Source organism: Trachurus japonicus, chromosome 15, assembly GCF_045865225.1.
Source record: "Trachurus japonicus isolate A0001 chromosome 15, Traja_1.0".
Taxonomy (NCBI): Eukaryota; Metazoa; Chordata; class Actinopteri; order Carangiformes; family Carangidae; genus Trachurus; species Trachurus japonicus.
Genome location: NC_140921.1, coordinates 30,844,607 through 30,863,800, shown reverse-complemented (window position 1 = coordinate 30,863,800; position 19,194 = coordinate 30,844,607). Strand labels below are relative to the sequence as shown.

General features: G+C 43.3%; 1 protein-coding gene across 2 annotated transcripts in view; it reads left to right on the top strand.

The window, feature by feature from the left end:
• fancl (FA complementation group L) overlaps window positions 1-19,194 on the top strand; it is a 49,658-nt gene that overhangs the window by 14,619 nt on the left and 15,845 nt on the right. For both annotated transcript variants that reach the window (XM_085800962.1, XM_085800963.1), the window contains exon 7: window positions 7,091-7,159. In XM_085800962.1, coding sequence (XP_085657088.1) covers window positions 7,091-7,159 — 69 coding nt within the window. The remainder of the gene's footprint in view (window positions 1-7,090; window positions 7,160-19,194) is intronic.

Genomic DNA, 19,194 nt, shown 5'->3' with positions numbered 1-19,194 from the left:
TACCGATACCCATACCGATACTCCTTATCGGTACCGATACTTATCGATACTCATATCGATACTACAACATGTAATTTAGTGTAAAAAATAAAGATGTTAAAAGATTCAACCGTTTTTTTTTGTTTTTGTTTTTTTTTAAATTGGGGGGTAACACCAGCAACATAATAAAAACAAATTGACAGCAGAGAAGAACACCTCCTTTAAACCCTGAGCAAGTCAACAGTTAACCTGCAGGAGCTGCAGTTAATCTGTCATCATGATAAAATAGGATCTCCTTCTATGGATCTGATGAATACTTAGCTTTTTTACTTATTGCTCTGACTCACAGTTCACGTCAGCTCAGGTGATCTGCAGGTTGTTGTTTCACGTCAATGCTACGACGCTGCGCCCCGTGTGTGCGCGTGTGTGTGTGTGTGTACAGCTCACACACAGACACAGACACACACACCGTAACGCTGCATCTACAGCAGCCAGTCCATGTTCTTCACGCCGTAGACCAGTCAATTTATGAGACGTGTTACCGCAGAATAAACGACACAAGCAGCTCAGTGTTTCCATAGTCGGAGTTTTCTCCTCCTTTCTTACCGGAGTGACACCAGGTCACTCTGACACTCTGCTCCTCAGCAGCAACATGAAGCTGCTGGAGCCTCCTCTGTCTCCTCACTGACCTGCTGCTGTAGCTACTGGACACTCCCTCCGCCTCCGACATGAATTAAAGTACTTTGCTGGGTCTCGGTGCGAGGCTTCAAACACATGACGACCCGACACAGGCGAACGGACCGGGCCGGACTCGTTCGCTCCACACGCACCGTCAGGCCGTGTGTCGGCGCGGCGGCGCGGAGAGACGCTGCTGAGACTCGCCGCGGCTCGCCCGGTCCAAGTGCTGATTAGAGCGGCAGGGATCAGCTGCGGTGACCGCCATGTAGCGGTTCCGTGGCGCTGACGAACCGGTGGAAATTGGGGGGTGACGAGCTGCTGTGGCGGCAGTGTCATTATTACGTGACGCTTAGGGAGACGTTCAAAAAGTACCGATAAGAGTACCGTTAGTCCAGAATCTTAACGGTACTCTGGTACCGACGCAATTATGGACCGGTACCAAAAAGTACCGGTCCACGGTATACATCCCTACTCAAGAGTCCACGAGTCACCAGCCAAGTACGGTACTAATAGTGAGAATACTAATCACCAAACAGGGTGTAGTGACCTCTTATTGCACAGGAGTGTGATGTCTTCCCATGTAGGTGACCCCGTATGTGAAACTTTCAATGAGTCTCCTTGAATAAATTTAGCCATTAATGTTTGTGTCATGAAGTTTTAAAGGGATAGTTCACCCAGAATTCAAATTTCACTCATTATCTACTCACCATCAGGTCGACTAAGAGCTGTGAGAATTTTCAGAGTCCTCCGTGCCTTCTCTGAGTTACGGGGGGGTCTGCGCAGCAGTATTTGTCCATGTAATGGTTTTCTTCATCCAAAAAGACACACCAAAAAACATCCAAATACCTCCATAGTGCTCGTCTGTAATGTCCCTCTTGTATTGAAGAAAATATAGACTTATTTAATTTTTTTCGGAACAATTTCTCATGTTGGGGCTTCAATACAAGAGGGACATTACAGACGAGCACTATGGAGGTATTTGGATGTTTTTTGGTGTGTCTTTTTGGACGAAGAAAAGTGGTGTCCATTCACAACCATTATGGACAAATACTGCTGTGCGAACCCCCCCCCCCCCGTAACTCAGAGAAGGAATGGAGGACTCTGAAAATTCTCACAGCTCTTAGTTGACATGAGGGTGAGTAGATAATGAGTGAAATTTGAATTTTGGGTGAACTATCCCTTTAACACAATAAAGTTGTGAATATGCAGATATTTTCTGGAAGCTACCTTCAATTCTCATATAAGATCTGGTTTTCATGATGATGTATTGTCTTGAAGCCAGGTCATATGGCACCTAATGTGACTGGGCGATATAGACTGTAAGGATATATGCAACAACTTATTGGACCAATTGGAACAATTATTTGTTTATTCATTCATTTTCGCATTGCGTCTCTTTGAATCTCTTTGATTCAAATCTTAGTTGGAGCATCTAGACACTGGCAGGATGATCAGGAAGTAGCTCATAGTGCTGTTGCTTATTGGAGGGAATGGTGGGTGACATGGTGAGGTGATGCTTACCTAAGCCCAGATGACATCCACCGGGGACGAGGAAGGGTGGTGGGACCCCACTCTGTGCCCACCTGCCCACCTGGCCCTCTTCACTCTGCTGGCAGCGGGTAAAAATAGCTTGGAGTCCTCCCCACGTTCCAGCTGCTTCCATCAGATTCCGAGCCAGGTCATCCCTCACCAGGCACAGCCAGGGAGGAGGCAGCACTGGCACGGACACATGGAGGCTTGGCTGGCTGGGGAGGGAGAAAGGAAGAGGAGCGCCGGGGGGAGGACAGAGAGGAGTGTGATGTTGAAGGTGAAAGGAGACAGGAAATCTGGCTCATATGTCCCCAACAAGATCCTTATTGAAAACCTGATGAAGTTTTGGCTTCATTGTTAAAAGCTGAGCATCAGCAACAGCTGATGCAGAAATGTCTCATAAATAAAGATGATGCTGCTCTAACAAGGCTAAAAACACAATTACCAGGGCTTTAATAGTTCATTTCCACGGCATTATTTCCAAAAGCGGAGAAAATCACACTGGTCTAGTCTCTACTCTGACTCTGTCTCTTTTGAACAAAAGCACTTCCTTCACAGTCACAGTAGTAGCAGTTGTTTCCTTTAAGCCTTCAGAAATCTGTGAAAATGTGAAAGATCTGTGGAGTGATTGAGTTTTATTGACAGTTTATCAACCAAGTTAACCCAAAGAGAAGTGATTGGACAAAATGAGTGAGGTCAAAGGTCGACGTACAGTAAGAGAACACAATGGTTGGTTTAATAGGACTGTGTCACTGTGCTAATGTAATAGTATCTAGGGATGCACTGATCTGATATTACTGTAAGTATCAGTATCAAGTATCAGCCCAGATGTCGACTAAATAGCTGGACGGGATATCAGAAATTGGGGCTGATCCATGACACTGATCTATTCACTTCAATTCTGCGTTTATGAGGCGCGCTACGTCACATGTCAGCAGCACGTGCATCATGCAAGTAGACAACAAACACAGAGCAAAAACATTTTACAAAGTTAGGGAAAGTCAAGCCTGATGCCTGATCGTGGACAAGTTGTGACCTGCACATTCACCACACTATGTAAGGGATAATGCCCGACGAGGTGTCCATTATCAGAAATTAATGGACGACGCGGAGGCGTGAACCGTCCTCCGCTTCGCGTCGGACGGTTGCTTCCGCGAAGTCCATTAATTTCTGATAATCGGACACCTCGAAGGGCATTATCCCGCTTATACCATGGTCACTTACGAGATAAATACATATTAAATCAATTACTTATAATTTAATGTTGTTTTTACCGTTAAAATCATACGTCTTTAGCGGCTGAGCCGAGCGGACTATTTAATAACACTCGTCGGCGATAAAAGAAAAAAAAAAAAGAGGGACCCGCTGTGACTGCAGCCTAACGTACAGTCAATGACTCTGCCACAGCCTGGTAGTTGATCAGTGGAGGGAGGTGAGGTGACGGCTTAAATGTTACGTGACACAAAGTATTATTTCAGACGTCCAGTGCACTTCTTACCGCTTGTGTGTTTACAGACCCCAGTGCCGTGATGCGCTGGAAAAAAAGTTGTTTTGGTCCGAGTGTCCGTTGCCGTGGTTACCAACAAGCGTTTGAGCCAGCGCAGTAATATTTAGAACGTAATCAGGCAATTTGACCGGAACATCTTTATGGGTGTCCATTATCACTTTTTAATGGACACCCCGCAGCCAATCAGAATCGAGGATTCACCCAGACCATGGTATAAGAGATATAATGGAATATAATGGAATGTTACGAGCAGTGGCGGCCTTAGACATCTGGGGGCCCGTTTCAATATTTCATATGAGGCCCTACCCTGTTAAACATAAAATTATTTGCCAGCTAGTGCCCATGTGTCGCTGATGCTTTAAACCCTGAAAGGACGCAGTAAACGCACTATCCATGCATCCCAGGTACGCACAACACATTAAAGCAGAAGTAAGCGATATTTTTGTGTTAATATAAGTCTTAAATAGTTATATCTTCCGACAGCAATCACTTACATAGAGTGTTTCGACCGAAACACGGGTCTCTCAGTCCCTCTGCTCTGCTCTGAGCCGAGGAGAAAACTTTTCTCGTATCCTACAAGTTTTATCCAATGAGGGGAGAGAACGGCATGAAGGGCTGTGTGTGCAGCCAGAGCCAGTCTGGTGCAGCCAAGGGATGCGCCTGAATGTGGTGACGTAGGGACGAGGGCGGGGGCTGCTAACTCCATCGGCTGACAAGACGTTATGGTGCGTTCAAGGCAACCCGTAACTCGTGTTTTTCCGACCTGTGAAGTCGTACCAGTTCGATCTGGTACGAGTTCACGGGTCGGAAGTTACGAGTGGCCGTTTTAGTGACTTTCACAGGTAAAACAGGTCGGAAAAACACGAGTGGGTTGCCTGGAACGCTACAAAGTCGTAAGTCGTGACTTGAAGCTGTAATTTACGGTTTCAAAAGCCTGCCTGGAACGCAGCATTAGCCAAAACGACCGGATCGCTTACTTCTGCTTTAAGTGTTAAAATCACTATTAGGGCAAGAAACCAGGACTTAGCAGAAAAAACGAGGACTGAAGTTGGTTTTCATCAAAAAGCAAAATCATTATGTACATTTTCAGACAAACTACAGGCTTTAACAATATTCTGAATTTAAATTGGCAACGAAAGTAATGAGAGCAAAGTGCTCCGTGTTATTTCAGCACCACGGACAAGGAAAGGACAAGACATGCGGACAGACAGACGTCTACAGGCGCTGATCCTGTCGGTGCTGCGGTGCTGGAGCAGCAGACAGACAGCTGTCTCCTCCATTATTACAATCTGTAAATAAGCTGCCAATAATATCACATTTTAGTTGTGCTCTCGCTGTGTTTTATTTCTCTGTTAAGTTAGGACGTACTCATAGATCGCCTGTTTGGAGGCATTTTAACCCGAGGAAAAAAAGGAAAGAGGAGGAAAGTGATTGACAGACTTCAATCATCAGGTTACGCAACTGGGCGCACGTCAGGAGGAAAGCAGGAAAAACAAACACTAAGAGAAAAGGAATAATACTGGGAGAAGGAAAACTAGGGTCTATTGATAGTTTGCGGGCCGTTTTCAAAGGTAATAGCCTACGTTGTTATTGATATTTCCTGCCGTATTATTAATTAGGAGCGACTAGTAGGCTACAGTCGCGGTGTGGCATGACACGCGCATCAGTGGTTATAGAGCGGATCAGGGGTCGAGTGTGTGACCGCACGGTGGACAGAGCTGTTTGTGTGTGTGGTGGATGTAGGCCTGTGTGTGTGTGTGTATGATAAGGTGAAACCTATGAATTATTGTACTGTCTTTTACTTGGTGGCTGGCAGCTGGGGGCCCCCCTGGTGGCTGGGGCCCGTTTCAATTGAAACGGTTGAAACTAGGGTTGTTCGGTATACCGGTACTAGAGTGGTACCGGGGTACTGACGCATTTAAAACGGTACCGTACTGCGCTTAGATGGGACCGGTACTTTCATTTTGCGCCGCCAGGCAGCGGTGACGTCGCCGCGTGAAGTCGCCGCATTGTAATTTGAGCCGCGGCGAGTGAGAGAGCGAGTCACAGGGTCACAAATGAAGCAAGGTGCTTTTTTTTAAATTACCGTTAGCGCCACCTGTCCATGTGCCTGTGTTTATGTGTGTGTGTGTGTCTGTGTGTGTGCGCGCGCTGCGCGCGAGAGAGACGGTCGCCACAGACTCGTTAATTAATGCAAACACTGCTGGATGATAAGTTACGTTTTTACCGCGGATCACCACTGGCTGCATGCATGCTCTCTCTCTCTCTCTCTCTCTCTCTCTCTCTCTCTCTCTCTCTCCCTCCCTCTCTCTCTCTATGTCTCTCTGTGTGAGTGAACACAGCGAAGGAGCGCGACGCGGAGATGAATTAACGGAACGATATTGCGTTGATGGGGGGGAGCAGAATCAATTTGGTCTACGTATGGGAAACAATAGGTGTGTGTTTGAGTAAAATGAACGTTTGTGTTTCATTCTATAAACTACTGATAACAATTTCTCCCAAAAATTACAACTGGTCAAAATAACCATGACCTCAAATAATGCAAAGAAAACAAGTTGATATTCATTTTTAAACAGACCACTAATGTTTTAATTTAGGAAGAGTTCAGATTAATATAGATGGACATTTAATCCTGCAGCAGCAGTAACTGTTTACTGATTTACTGATGCATATGTTATAGTTCTAAGATGTTCCTATTAAAATATTAATAGTATTCTCTTTTTATTTGGAAAAGTACAGAAAAGAATCGGAAAGTATCGAAAAACATTTTGGTACCGATACCGGTACCAAAATGTTGGTATCGTGACAACACTAGTTGAAACATAGGTAAGGCCGCCTATGGTTACGAGACAGAGTTGTTTTCGAGGTAAATTCATGCAAACCAGCTGATGCATGTTCCTGTCAGGAGCAGTTTTCCGGCAAGCAGTCTCTGCATTTACCTCGAAAACAACTCTGTCTGGTAACGTTGTGTTATTATCTCATAGCGTGGTGAATGTGCAGGTCACAACTTGTCCACCAGAGCGTTTTGGAGTTGTTGGATTGTGTATTTGATGAGTTTGATGAGGGAAACCAAGAAATCCCATGAGCCTCTGTAGCGTAGCTCTGAGCAGCTCACGGCTCTGCTCCACCGTTCTAAAAATAGCTTGCACTGACAATTAAATGTAACGAACCTACTGCTATGACTATAGGGATTATGGCAATGGGCTGATTTGTCAAAATGTTGAACAATCCCTTTAAGTAAAAATGAGAGCAATGAGTTTTTACTGCAATGTGATAATAAACTTTCAACTCTCTAAACTGGAATACATTTTGTGTTTCCGACATAAAAACAGGATCAAGTAGCTTTTCTATTTAAACAATGAAGGTTGATAAGTGTCTGGTGTTTTGCACCCACAGCACCCTGCAGAGGCTCCTGAGTGCTCGGCCGACCTGCCCGTCCCTCTGCTCGTAACATGGACACCCCAAGTAAGAAAAAAAACTCTGTGTAACAACTTGTCAATGTGCTTAAAAAATCTGAACTAGAATTTACATTTAATTCAGCATCAGTTATGATTCATGGCCTATTTCTGAGGTGAAACATTTGATTTAATTTAAAGTTGGACCACATTGAAAGTGGTCAGTAAGCTGGTGAAGGCTGACCTCCGTTACACTGTTTTATTAATGAAGAGCTGTGGCTTGGTGCAGCTCGTTTCTGTATGAAGTCTGTCATTTTCAACATTTCTCATCATTTCAGGGCAAGGTCCACTTTGATTACATCCTTATAAAGACTGCACATCAATAGGAAAAAAAATATCACTTCTTTCATGGGGATGTGACTTTCTTTTTTTTAATTAATTTCACTGAAGTTCGGTGATGCTCCTCATCTATAACTCACGCAGCTCTGCTTGTTGTTCTCGTTTTAAGTGGAAGGTTTTTCAAACCTTGGGGTTAAGTACCAGTGTGAAGTGCTGTGATACAACAGTTACGGTGTAAACAAGAAAACATCACTGACATTGGATTCTAAAAAAACAACAACACACACACACACATCATAGCAAGTGCATAGGTTTGATTTCAGAAAAGCGGTTGATACAATGAAGCTCGCTAATACTGATATGAAAACAAGCCTTGACACTGAGCGTTGTCGAGAAAACAACTGGAGCTTCACTCAGTCTCAATCAGCAGAGAGAGTTTGAGGTTTTGGCATTTATTTATTTGGAGCACTTAAAAATTCAAAGGTCGTTCTTAAACCTTATTCCAGTCTCGATCGGGCAAGTAAATTGTGATGAAAGCTTCCGATCTTCTTTTCATAATGAATAGAAAAAAGAACTCAAATTAAAACTAAAAGAATTAGATTAGAGACAGAATAATCATTTCATCTCCATATCGTTTATCCATATCAATAACACCACTTAGAACTCAGTTTCATGATGACAGATGGCAGCACCTTCACTGTCTCTGGAACAACAGTCACTCTCCAGATATCAGCTGCATTTTGATGGATAATTTAGTGAGATTAGACTCATTGATTGTAGCAACCTCAGAGTCAGACACATGAGCTTTAATTATGTTCCTCACACTAGCTGAGTTCACATTGTTTCATCCACTTTGTGGTCTAGAGTCGAGCCAGAGTTACAGTACAACCAGATGAACCTCAACATTGCGATGGTGATCAATTGGCGATTAGCGCGTTTAACGTTTACTTGCACTTCAGCGCGACCTCTGCATGCAGAAGGCTTTTTTGTTGCTTAAAAGAATAGTTCACTCAAAATTGAAATTTCACTTATTATCTCCTCCCCCTCATATGAACTAAGGGCTGGGAGAAGTTTCAGAGTCCTCCGTGGCTTCTCTGAGTTACAGGGGGTCTCGGCGTAGCAGTGCATGTCCATATAACGGTTGCAAATGGATACCAACTGTCTTCGTAACAAAAAGACACACCAAAAAACATCCAAATACCTCCATGCTGCTCGTATGTAATGTCCGTCTTGTATTGAAGCCCTGAAATGTGAAATTGTTCCGAAAAAAATTAAATATGTCTATTTTTCAAGCTTGTTTGCAGCGGAAGCTCCTCTTCCTGGTCTGTCCAAATCTCAAGGTATTTGGATGTTTTTTGGTGTGTCTTTTTGTTACGAAGACAGTTGGTATCCATTTGCAACCGTTATATGGACATGCACTGCTACGCCGAGACCCCCTGTAACTCAGAGAAGCCACGGAGGACTCTGAAACTTCTCCCAGCCCTTAGTCCACATGAGGGGGAGAAGATAATGAGTGAAATTTCAATTTTGAGTGAACTATTCCTTTAAGTTGAGTTTTTATACTAAAAACGTAAGGCAATTACTTTTAGTCAAACAAGACAAGCCATTGGCCGATGAAGTAAAAAGTTCATTTTTCACTCTGCATCCGATTAATGTTTTATTTGCAAAGAATGCACACGCTGTCAATCATGCACCTCGGCATGAAGTCAAAAACGATTCCTGAGCAATCGCTGTCAGCCAATTTCAGCACATTCACGTGGACAGTGCACCCTGTGTCGTTCGTAGCAAAGTTATTCTTGAGGAAACTCCTGAGACACATTTTGGGAACCAGGCGTAGAAAGGTTGACAACTTTGGTAAGACATACCTTTGGAGAAAGAACATTATCGGGAAACTGTTCTAAGCTATTTTTAGAACAGTGGAGCTACACTACGGAGACTAATGGAATTTCTTGGTTTCCCTCATCAAACTCATCAAATACACAATCCAACAACTCCACAACGCTGTCGTGGACAAGTTGTGACCTGCACGCTGATGCGTGTGTCAATCGGGGGCAGTTTTTTGGCAAGCAGTCTCTGCATTTGCCTCGAAAACAACTCTGTCTTGTAAGGTTCCGTTATTATCCCATAGCGTGGTGAATGTGCAGGTCACAACTTGTGAGTTGGAGTTGTTGGATTGTGTATTTGACGAGTTTGATGAAGGAAACCAAGAAATCCCATAAGCCTCCGTAGCTCTGAGCAGCTCACGGCTCTGCTCCGCTGTTCTAAAAATAGCTTGCACCGACAATTAAAGGTAATGAACCAACTCCTAAAACTATAGGGATTATGGCAATGGGCCAATTTGCCAAAACGTTGAACTATCCCTTTAAGAGTTTTCATTTGGAGACATAATTTGCAGTTGGAAAAAGCTAATAAACTGCGGTATATCCGCACATTGTAATATTTTTAACATTGCAGTAATATCGTATTGAGACACAAGTATCGTGATAATACAGCACCCCTAGTGCATGTACCTGGCTTTGCTATGATTTTAACACATAACCTTAAATCCACTGTTTCCAGTCTCTATCTCACACACACCACTTGCTGATATACAGCTGCACCTGTCAGCTCCAACAGCATAATCATAATGTTTGCTGATGGAGGAGGTGGAGCTCCGAGCACTGAGGTGTAAGGTCATCAGGTTCCCTCACACTCTCTGCTCTGCACAGCACACCCTGTGTGGACTGGAGGAGGCCGAGGCTCCACGTTCTCCACCTGTGAGAGCTCCTGACCAGCTGCGTGAGGGTCTCCCATCATTAGACCTTACAGTGAACAGTAAGCACAGTGAAGTAGATGTTCATCATCAGCCTGTGCACCCACAGGGCCCTCAGGATCATGAAGGGCCCTGCCCACGCTGCACATGTTACTGCTGCAGCTCAAGCCCCATTTTTTACACTCTATGTCTATTTTCCTCGGTCACGTTCGGAACCACAGTGGTTGTGTGTTGGGCTCTGGATGAGTTTAACATGTGGAATAGTCTGCACTCGTCTCTGAGTAAGTGTGTACTGTGTGGATCCACACTGGAGCTTCTGCTGCTCTGCTGACAAGCTGCCTGTGCAACATGGGTTCCCCTCCCTCAGCAGAACCACAAACAGTTGACAACTTTTTCTCTTCTTGTCCTTCTTATATCTCACTTATTTATTTCCCTGTTGTCTGTTTGTCTCTCTCCTGTGTGTTGGTGTGTCTCTCACTTACCGAAGTCACACGGATTGGCTGAATAGCGTCACATGACACAGAACCATAAAAGCTAGAAGAGCTGCAATGGTTGAGATTAGTTCAGTATGTGTGTCCCAGTCTTGTGAATGTGATATCTCAAAATTTCTTCATACAGAGTAGACGTGGACAAAATGGCACCCTGTGTTAAAGAAAGACCCAAAAACCTCAAAACGGTCAATGATAATAAATTATTTGCCCTGGAGCTTTGCTTACTTAATCTTAAAGGGACAACGAGGAGTTTCTATTTGGTTATCAAAAAGTCTCACATTAATGTGGATGAATCTACGTTACCCACACTTTTTTACTCCATTTTCGATAAATATATCGTTTTGTCTCTATCGTTATTTTGTTATTATAATTAGTGGTGGAAATGCTGGGCGAGCCGACCAGCGTTTCCTTACTTTCGGTTTCGTGGCGAGTCATGAGAATAACGCCGCCGAATCGCCGTTTATGGTCGGAACTACGACGGTATCTGATCGTCTTCGAACCTCTGACTTTAATTCTTGATGAATGAAAACATTCTTGGCAAGACGTCCGTCTTGCGCCGGTCCAAGAATTTCACCGTGCGCGCGGAGGCTCATGGTAAATGTAGTATGAAAACACTTTGCTTTCCAAAACTCCTCGTTGTCCCTTTAACCTAATATTTTGTTGCACAGTCTTTTGAGCCAGTCACTGCAGTCAGGTGATTTCTGTAACTCTCAATGAGACTTCTGCACCTGTTGACTGCAGGTTTCTCCAGCTGTCTCAGGTTTGAAGGTTGTCCTTCTCCAGACTGCATGTTCCAGCTCCTTCCACACATGTTTAACAGGATTTAGATCAGGATCAAAGAGGCCACTTCAGTTCACTTTTTTCTAGCTGTGTGTTTTGGCTCATTACCGTTAGACGACCCCTGACCTGTGACTCACATGCCAGGGCTATACTACAAGATTTTTTTTGTTGTTCAAAATTCTGACATGTAATACCAGACTTTCTGTGTTGTGGTCACGGTAATTGATCTTTGATTTTATATATTATTTTTGGGAGGGCTTTTGTACCTTTTAAAGCAGAAGTAAGCGATCCGGTGGTTTTGGCTAACTTCTTGTCAGCAGATGGAGTTAGCAGTCCCCGCCCTCGTCATGGATCTATTGGTCCTCGTCCCTACGTCACCACATTCACGCGCATCCCTTGGCTGCACACACAGAGAGGACCGCCCCTTTATGCCGTTCTCTCTCCTCATTGGATAAAGGTTGTAGGATACAAGGAAAGTTTTCTCCTGGGCTTACAGCAGAGCAGAGTGACTGACAGACCCGTGTTTCAGACCAAACACTCTATAGAAGTGATTGCTGTGAAGATATAACTATTTAAGACAACACAAACATTCTGCTTACTTCTGCTTTAATGGACAGGAGAGTTAAGAGAGAGACAGGAATGGGAGGGAGAGAGGGGAGGAATGACACGCAGGATAGGACCACTTGGCGCAGGATTCAAACCAGGGCAGTCTGCAGTGAGGACTGTAGCCTCAACACAATACCAACTGAGTTAAACACCGCCCCACCATCATTGATCTTTGATTATGTCACACTACACACGGTAGAGACACGTTCGTCGGTCCCGACCCTCAACGACGGTGAACGTTTGTCTGCGACGCGTCTGTCAGGCCAAAATCAGACAAAATTTGTGTAGTGTGTAACCAGGGCTCTCTGACACTGGGCAGCACATGTGGCTCCAGAATGCCTCAATAATCATTTTTCAGTCTTTGAAACCTGCACAGATTCAAGACACCCTCAAGGTGCAGCAAAGCAGAACAGAACCAAGTCTGAGCCATGTTTCACACTAGGTACACTGTCCTTTTCTTTGTATGCTTCATTTTTACATCAGTGTACCATGAGCTGATGTGACTTTCCAAAAAGCTGCAGTGTTGTCTGATCCGTCCACAAAGCTCCTGGGAGAACATCTTTTAGTCCTCTAGTTTTGTCAGTTTCAAGTTACTTCAGAGACAATTGTGGGTTTTTCTTTCTTTAACAGAAGGGAACCAACAATTTTGTCCACGTCTGTATGTGGCACAAACGTTCACCTGGATTTAGAGATGAACTGATCATAGTTTGGTGTTAAAAGGTCAAAGGTCAAGATCTCAGCGATTAACTCTTTTTTTTTTACCCATATATTCATATTTTATACGACTGGCTAAGCAGCAGTGTAACATGACGCTACAGTAGCGTGAGTGGCGGAAGCAGACAACCGTGTGGCAGCAATTATACTTTCCAATGTGATTTTTTTTCTTTCGATAATTGCACAACTTGTCCTCTATTATCCCGTTTGTTTCATGTCAGTAAACAGGAATCACATCCTTATGCATTTCTAAACAGTCGCCGTTGGAGAGGCAAGAGGTAGTTTTTTTTTTTTTTTTCAGGTGCAGTCACGTGACCCGGTGTAACAGGCCCATCTCGTCACGTGACTGCACCGGGCTAACGTGTGTGATATTTGCGGGTTGTTGTCCGTGGATCCGACGTCTCCCTTCATCGTTGTGACGATCCGCCGCCATTTGAGACTTTGAGACTGATTAAGCACTAACACACACACACACACACACACATACGCCAGAGTCATCCTCTGCTACCTATTGCATAATTGGCCCAAACACATCTCCACCTGCTGCATTAAGACATTTTCTCTCAGCCTCTCAGATTCAGGCCTCTATAATTGGCAATAAAGGTCTTTATTGTAAAAGCAGCTGTGGGCTCTTTGTGCGTCTTTGCCTCCTCGTTATTGTTGTTTGCCGTCTTTGCTTCTTCTTCTTCGTCTTCTTCTCCCCCAACTCTGCTTTTCATCTCCTCCACTGTTTCTGAGTCTGTGTGTCTCTTTCCTTCACACACACACAGATGTTTTTTTTTTTTTACAGTCACAAACAGTCGCTTTGTCAATCATAAAAACTACTGCTCTGTATCTGAGCATTGCATTTCTGTTTCAGATATATTATGTGTGTGTGTGTGTGTGTGTGTGTGTGTGTGTGTGAGCTGATACATGGCAGGCGTACAGTGAGGACCAGCTTAGAACAGCGCTGCCGTATGGAGCCTGTCTGCCTGCTGTGCTGTTGATGGATCTCTCCCACACTGCAACATGAAGTGTGTGTATGTGTGTGTGAGTATGTGCTTGCGTCTGTGCCAAGTGTGTTTTTGTCTTGATGTGTGAAGGGTGTGTGTGTGTGGCGGGGGGAAGGGCTTGTCTGTCGACAGTCCTGACATGTTCATTTGAATGAGTAATTATTGCTTGCTCTGTTGCAGGGCCAAGACGTGCCACTCTGTGCATTTGTGTGGAACTAGAATGGGAAGAAAAATAAACCTGTGTGTGAGTGTGTACTGTGTGTCCTTTGTGCTTGCAGACTACACAAAGAGGATTTTTAACAACTAAAAACTGCATGTATTAAGACGATGAGAAAGTTCCAGTGTGATGAAAACGTTAATGTGTGTGAGGACGGAGGCTGAAGCTGCCAGTCGCAGGGCTAAAAGTAATGATCACAGTTTTATAGATACAATCGATCATTTTTTGTTGTTGTTAAGTGCGTCGTAACATTTCAGCTCCATATTGCTCCTCTTGTCTTCTCATCAGAGTAAAACACCAGCAGCACTTGTAGGTTGTGACCCTTCACAGCTCAGTGATGTTGACTCGTGTCTCCTCATCATGTTGTGACTTTTCCTTTTAAAATGTTTCACTTTATTTGTTTTAGATACCTGAGTATGTAACACATTTCAAGATCCAAAAAGAAGAGTGGAAGATGTGAGAAAAATAAATTACGTTTTGAGAAAAATAGTAGAAATACTGTATGTTAAATCAGTGTATTTCATTAATTCATGACACAACATTCATGATAATTATTGAGTTGATGCATTGGACGTATTCTTTCAGCACTAGTCAGTATGTCGCACTTCAAATTCAATATTTAAGTTAGTTTTAGAAATGATACAACAGAAGAGATTTAGCAGATTCTATCACAATAGTTCTACTGTGGGACGATTTGTTTGATTTTATCAGGTTGTCGAGGCCAAAGTTAGAAATCAACATATTCAAATTGAATTCATATTTAATTCATAAGTTATATTTATTTTATCCATAAACAATTTCTCCATTGATTTTTATATGCTCTGATGGACTGTCCTGTTTGTCCACATCTTCAAACACAGTGTTCCTAACAGGGGTTTGATTTTGTCCAGATTTTTGGGGGCGATTCCCTGAAAGTGTTTTAAACTCAAGCCTCAGTAGCTTTTACCAGTGCTTTCAGCTGGGTGTCACAGACTTCCTCAGTGAATAGAACTTGCATGTCACCAGGTGACCTTGGTTATGAGTTTGCTTCTGTGCTGATGTCATGTGATGACACCTGGGAAAGTACATTTTGCTGAAGAAGATCATGAAATACAGTCGACAACTCCAAAAGAAGTTAGCAGTGAGTTTAAAATACTGGATTACAGACTTTTTTTTTTCTGGGCAAATTGAACTTGGACTTGTATTTGTCTGATAAGACGTTTCGCCTCTTATCCAAGGGGCTTCATCAGTTCGTACGCAACAAGTCTCACTAGTCAGCACTAGCTAGACGGCCTTGGATAAGAGGTGGAACGTCTTTCCAGACAAATACAAGTCCAGTTGCCTACGACTCAATTTGCCCAGAAAAGAACGATGACCTGGATGAATGAGAATATCCATTATAGACATGGATTACAGGCACGTTTCAAAGATTAAGGGCAGGTTATACAGACAGCAAATTCTCTCCACTTTAATGGAGCTGGTTAAATAAAATAAAACAAAACCACACAAACATTGACAAGTATTTTTTGAAAGGGGGAAAAAACATAGGTGGTCAGCGAGGCACCTCAGTCAGTGGAACACACTGATCCATCAATGTATGTTCTTAGAGACCATTGAAAAATATGATGTATTGATTTCAGTAAAAGTTTATATGACAGTACACAGCTCCATGGTGCATTCACTGACTCTACTTATAGTTTTGTATTCATATGCTACAGCCTTGTCAACGTGCTTATAGAGACTTTAGGCTCACATACAGATACAGTCACAATTTATACAACTACTAGCAATAGAATATCACTTTATGATCAATTCAGTGAAGGTATGTTGAGAATAATGAAAGAATAATTCTTAATACTGCCCAGTGATAAAGGATTTATTGAAAATAGGTTAAAAAGAGTTTGGCTTTTTTAGAATCCATGTAAAGAGGAGCTGATTCTTTCAGCCCGGCTGCTTTTTAGAGCTGAACTGAGGTCAGTCAGAGATATCATAAATAGATGAAGAGGACTGATTGAGATGGCCAAGGAGCAAATCTCTGCTCAGATTCGATGTCTTTCATACTTTCTTTCAGCCTTCCACCCTCACCCATCCTCTTCTCTCAGCTACAGCAGGAATTCAATTACTAGCTCTTCTTCCCTCTTTTTTTTTTTTCTCTCTGAACTGGGCCGAGCGTAGTTATCCTTAGCAGTAACCGTAATCATGCCACTGGCATTAATTGGGCTGTAATTGCTGAGGCTCTCAGCACCTGGACGATGCTTAATTGTGTGCACTGTGCTGGCACAATGACCCATAATTTTTGGTTCATTTTTTCCCCTAATTTTTTCCTTCTCATTCCATCTGTATTGCTCTCCCACACCTCCATCAGCCTCCCTTTCTCTTCTCCGTGTGGGTGTATCTGAACATTTGTGCACCTCTAAGTTGTTTCAGTTTTAACCAACTGGTCAATTGCCATCTGCACCTCCAGTTCACTCCGGTTGCCTCGAACGAGCCAGTAAAAGCCCCTCTGCATTCGGTCGCATCAGTGTGATGTTTGGTTATAATAATAAAGTAACATAATTCTGCTTCATGCACTCTCTTGAAAATAAACACATCATCATAATTTACTCTTTCCAAGCTACTGTGGGAGGCATTTCATACAGCAATTAGCTTTATTTATCCCCAACTGCACGGCTGCAACTGACAATTATTTTCGTGATCGATCAATCTGACGGCCTTTGTCTTGTTTAATAGATTAATTGATTAATAACAGTCCACAAAATGTCAAGATGGTGAAATCTGCCTGACTCAATCTCTCAGGGCACAAGTTGATGTATTCAAATTATGTGTCGTCCCTACCAACAGCAACAACCAGATGATATTCAGTTATTATCATGTAAGACAAAGAAAAGGAGCAAATCCTCAGATTAGAGAAGCTGGAACCAACAAATGTTTGGTTAAATGACTTAAATGGGTGAATCACGATCAGAATATTTAACTATTTCTGTGGAATAAGTTCACTCTACAGAAGATTTTTATTTTCTCTCTTCTTTTTGGGAACCTTTCTACCTGCCATCTGCAAGGCAAGGCAAGTATGTACGGACATAACAGGAGGAGCTATTAGAGCTGTGCAATTAACCAAAAATGTATCAAAAGCAACATATAATCTCACCAATTCAATCTTGTTCATGTCTATTAAATCGGTTAATACTTACCCAATCTGTGTTTGTGAAAAAATACCACCTCACATGTCTCCACCACATGCATGTCAGTCCATAACTATGTTCTCACAGCAGGTTATGTTGCTGTTCACATTATTTAAAGATGTTCAGAAATGGCCGTTCGTCCTGTTTGTCGTGGGCACACTACTATTTCTCCGACCATACATTTCTTTATTTTTGCGTCCATTAGTCCGACCTCCCATTTCTCTGACTTTAGTAACCCTAACCCTAAACCAACCGTAACACTGTAGAATAACTCGGACTGATGGGTAGTTGGAGAAATGAGCGGTCGGACTGACGTATGCTCCTTGTTTGTCGTGCCTCCTTCCACGAGTTGCCATACGAGTTTACCCGAGTAAGGAAAACAAATTTGATTGGGCGTTATCGAGCGGGTGGGATATTCAATGTTTAGGGCGAGACCGAGCTCGGTGTGTGTATGTATGTGTGTGTGAGTGTGTTTAGCTAACGTAGCTAAGTGTTAGCTAGAAGACTTGCTACGTTATAGCTTGCTAACTTAGCTAGCGAGGCTAAAGCTGGCTTTATACCTCCGGATCCGGACGAAATTTGTCCGTCCGTACCAAACGTTCTCTCCTTAACTGGCCTACATACCTCCTCCGTTTTTATGGACGTAACGCAACTCATGCTCTAGGGGGCAGTGTGTGTCATAAATCACAGCGTCGTTGACACAGCAAACGTTGCCAAGTCAACAACGCTGTCATTACCGGCACATATCTTCTCCAATTTTGTTATGCAGTGGCTCCCAGCCCCTCCTGCCTGCACACAATTGTGACAAATGTCGAGTGACATCAAGGTGGCATTGAATTCTGATGCGGGTCACATTGCTGTTCAGACTGAGTAGAGGTCAGAATCAGGTCTGTTTATGAAAGTGACCCAAATCTGATTCAAAAAGATTTGATGTGTTTTGCTGTTCACACTTGTGAAAAAATCTGATCTGGGTCACATAAGGGGGAGGAAATCAGATTCAGGCCACTTGGGCCTGCTGTGTGAACATAATCCATGACTGGTGTCATGGACAACACAACTGTGACAACATAACACAACGCCTCTGAATAGTTTGAGCACATGATCAACATGATTACATTTGAAAAGTAAAGAAGAGAGATAAGCACCAGAGGTTGAAGTAAAAGTCTGAAATATCTGTGATCTGGATCTGAAGTCGTGTTGCTCTGTCACGACACCAGACCAGTGTATTATGGGATTTTTCCCAGTCTCGTTTTCCTGAAACAAATCATAAACATATTGAGGAATCCTATTTTATGGCAGGTTAGAAAATCTAAGACGCCCAAGCTAACATCAGTCATCAACTTATCTGTTGCCGAGCAACCAATGCTACTTTTCTCATGTCATCTCCTCTCGCTGAGCCATTGTTGCTGTGTCGCCACTTTGTTGTGAAAGTCTGTCATGTGTTGGTGGAGCTGCTCCGCTAACTGCAGGCTCCCACGGTGGCCGCTATCAAAACACAACAGGTTGTTAGACTCTGCAGTGACTAGTCAGCTTCTCAGTCAGTCACTTCAACCTGTTGATGATTTCACTTCTGTAAGGGGCCATTCAAGAGCAAACATATGGACTGACAAATAGAAACCTGAAAGACAAATGAACAGTTATTCTGAAGTGAAGGTAGGAAGAATGAGGGATGAAGTCCTAGTAATCACCATGGTTACCAAAAAGTTAAAGGGATAGTTCAACATTTTGGCAAATTGGCCCATTGCCATAATCCCTATAGTCTTAGCAGTAGGTTCGTTACCTTTAATTGTCGGTGCAAGCTATTTTTAGAACGGCGGAGCAGAGCCGCAAGCTGCTCAGAGCTATGCTACGGAGGCTCATGGGATTTCTTGGTTTCCCTCATCAAACTCATCAAATACACAATCCAACAACTCCAAAACGCTCTGGTGGACAAGTTGTGACCTGCACATTCACCACGCTATGAGATAATACCACTGATGCGTGTTCCCGTTGGGAGCAGTTTTTCGGCAAGCAGTCTCTGCATTTACCTCTAGAGCAACTCTGTCTGGTAATG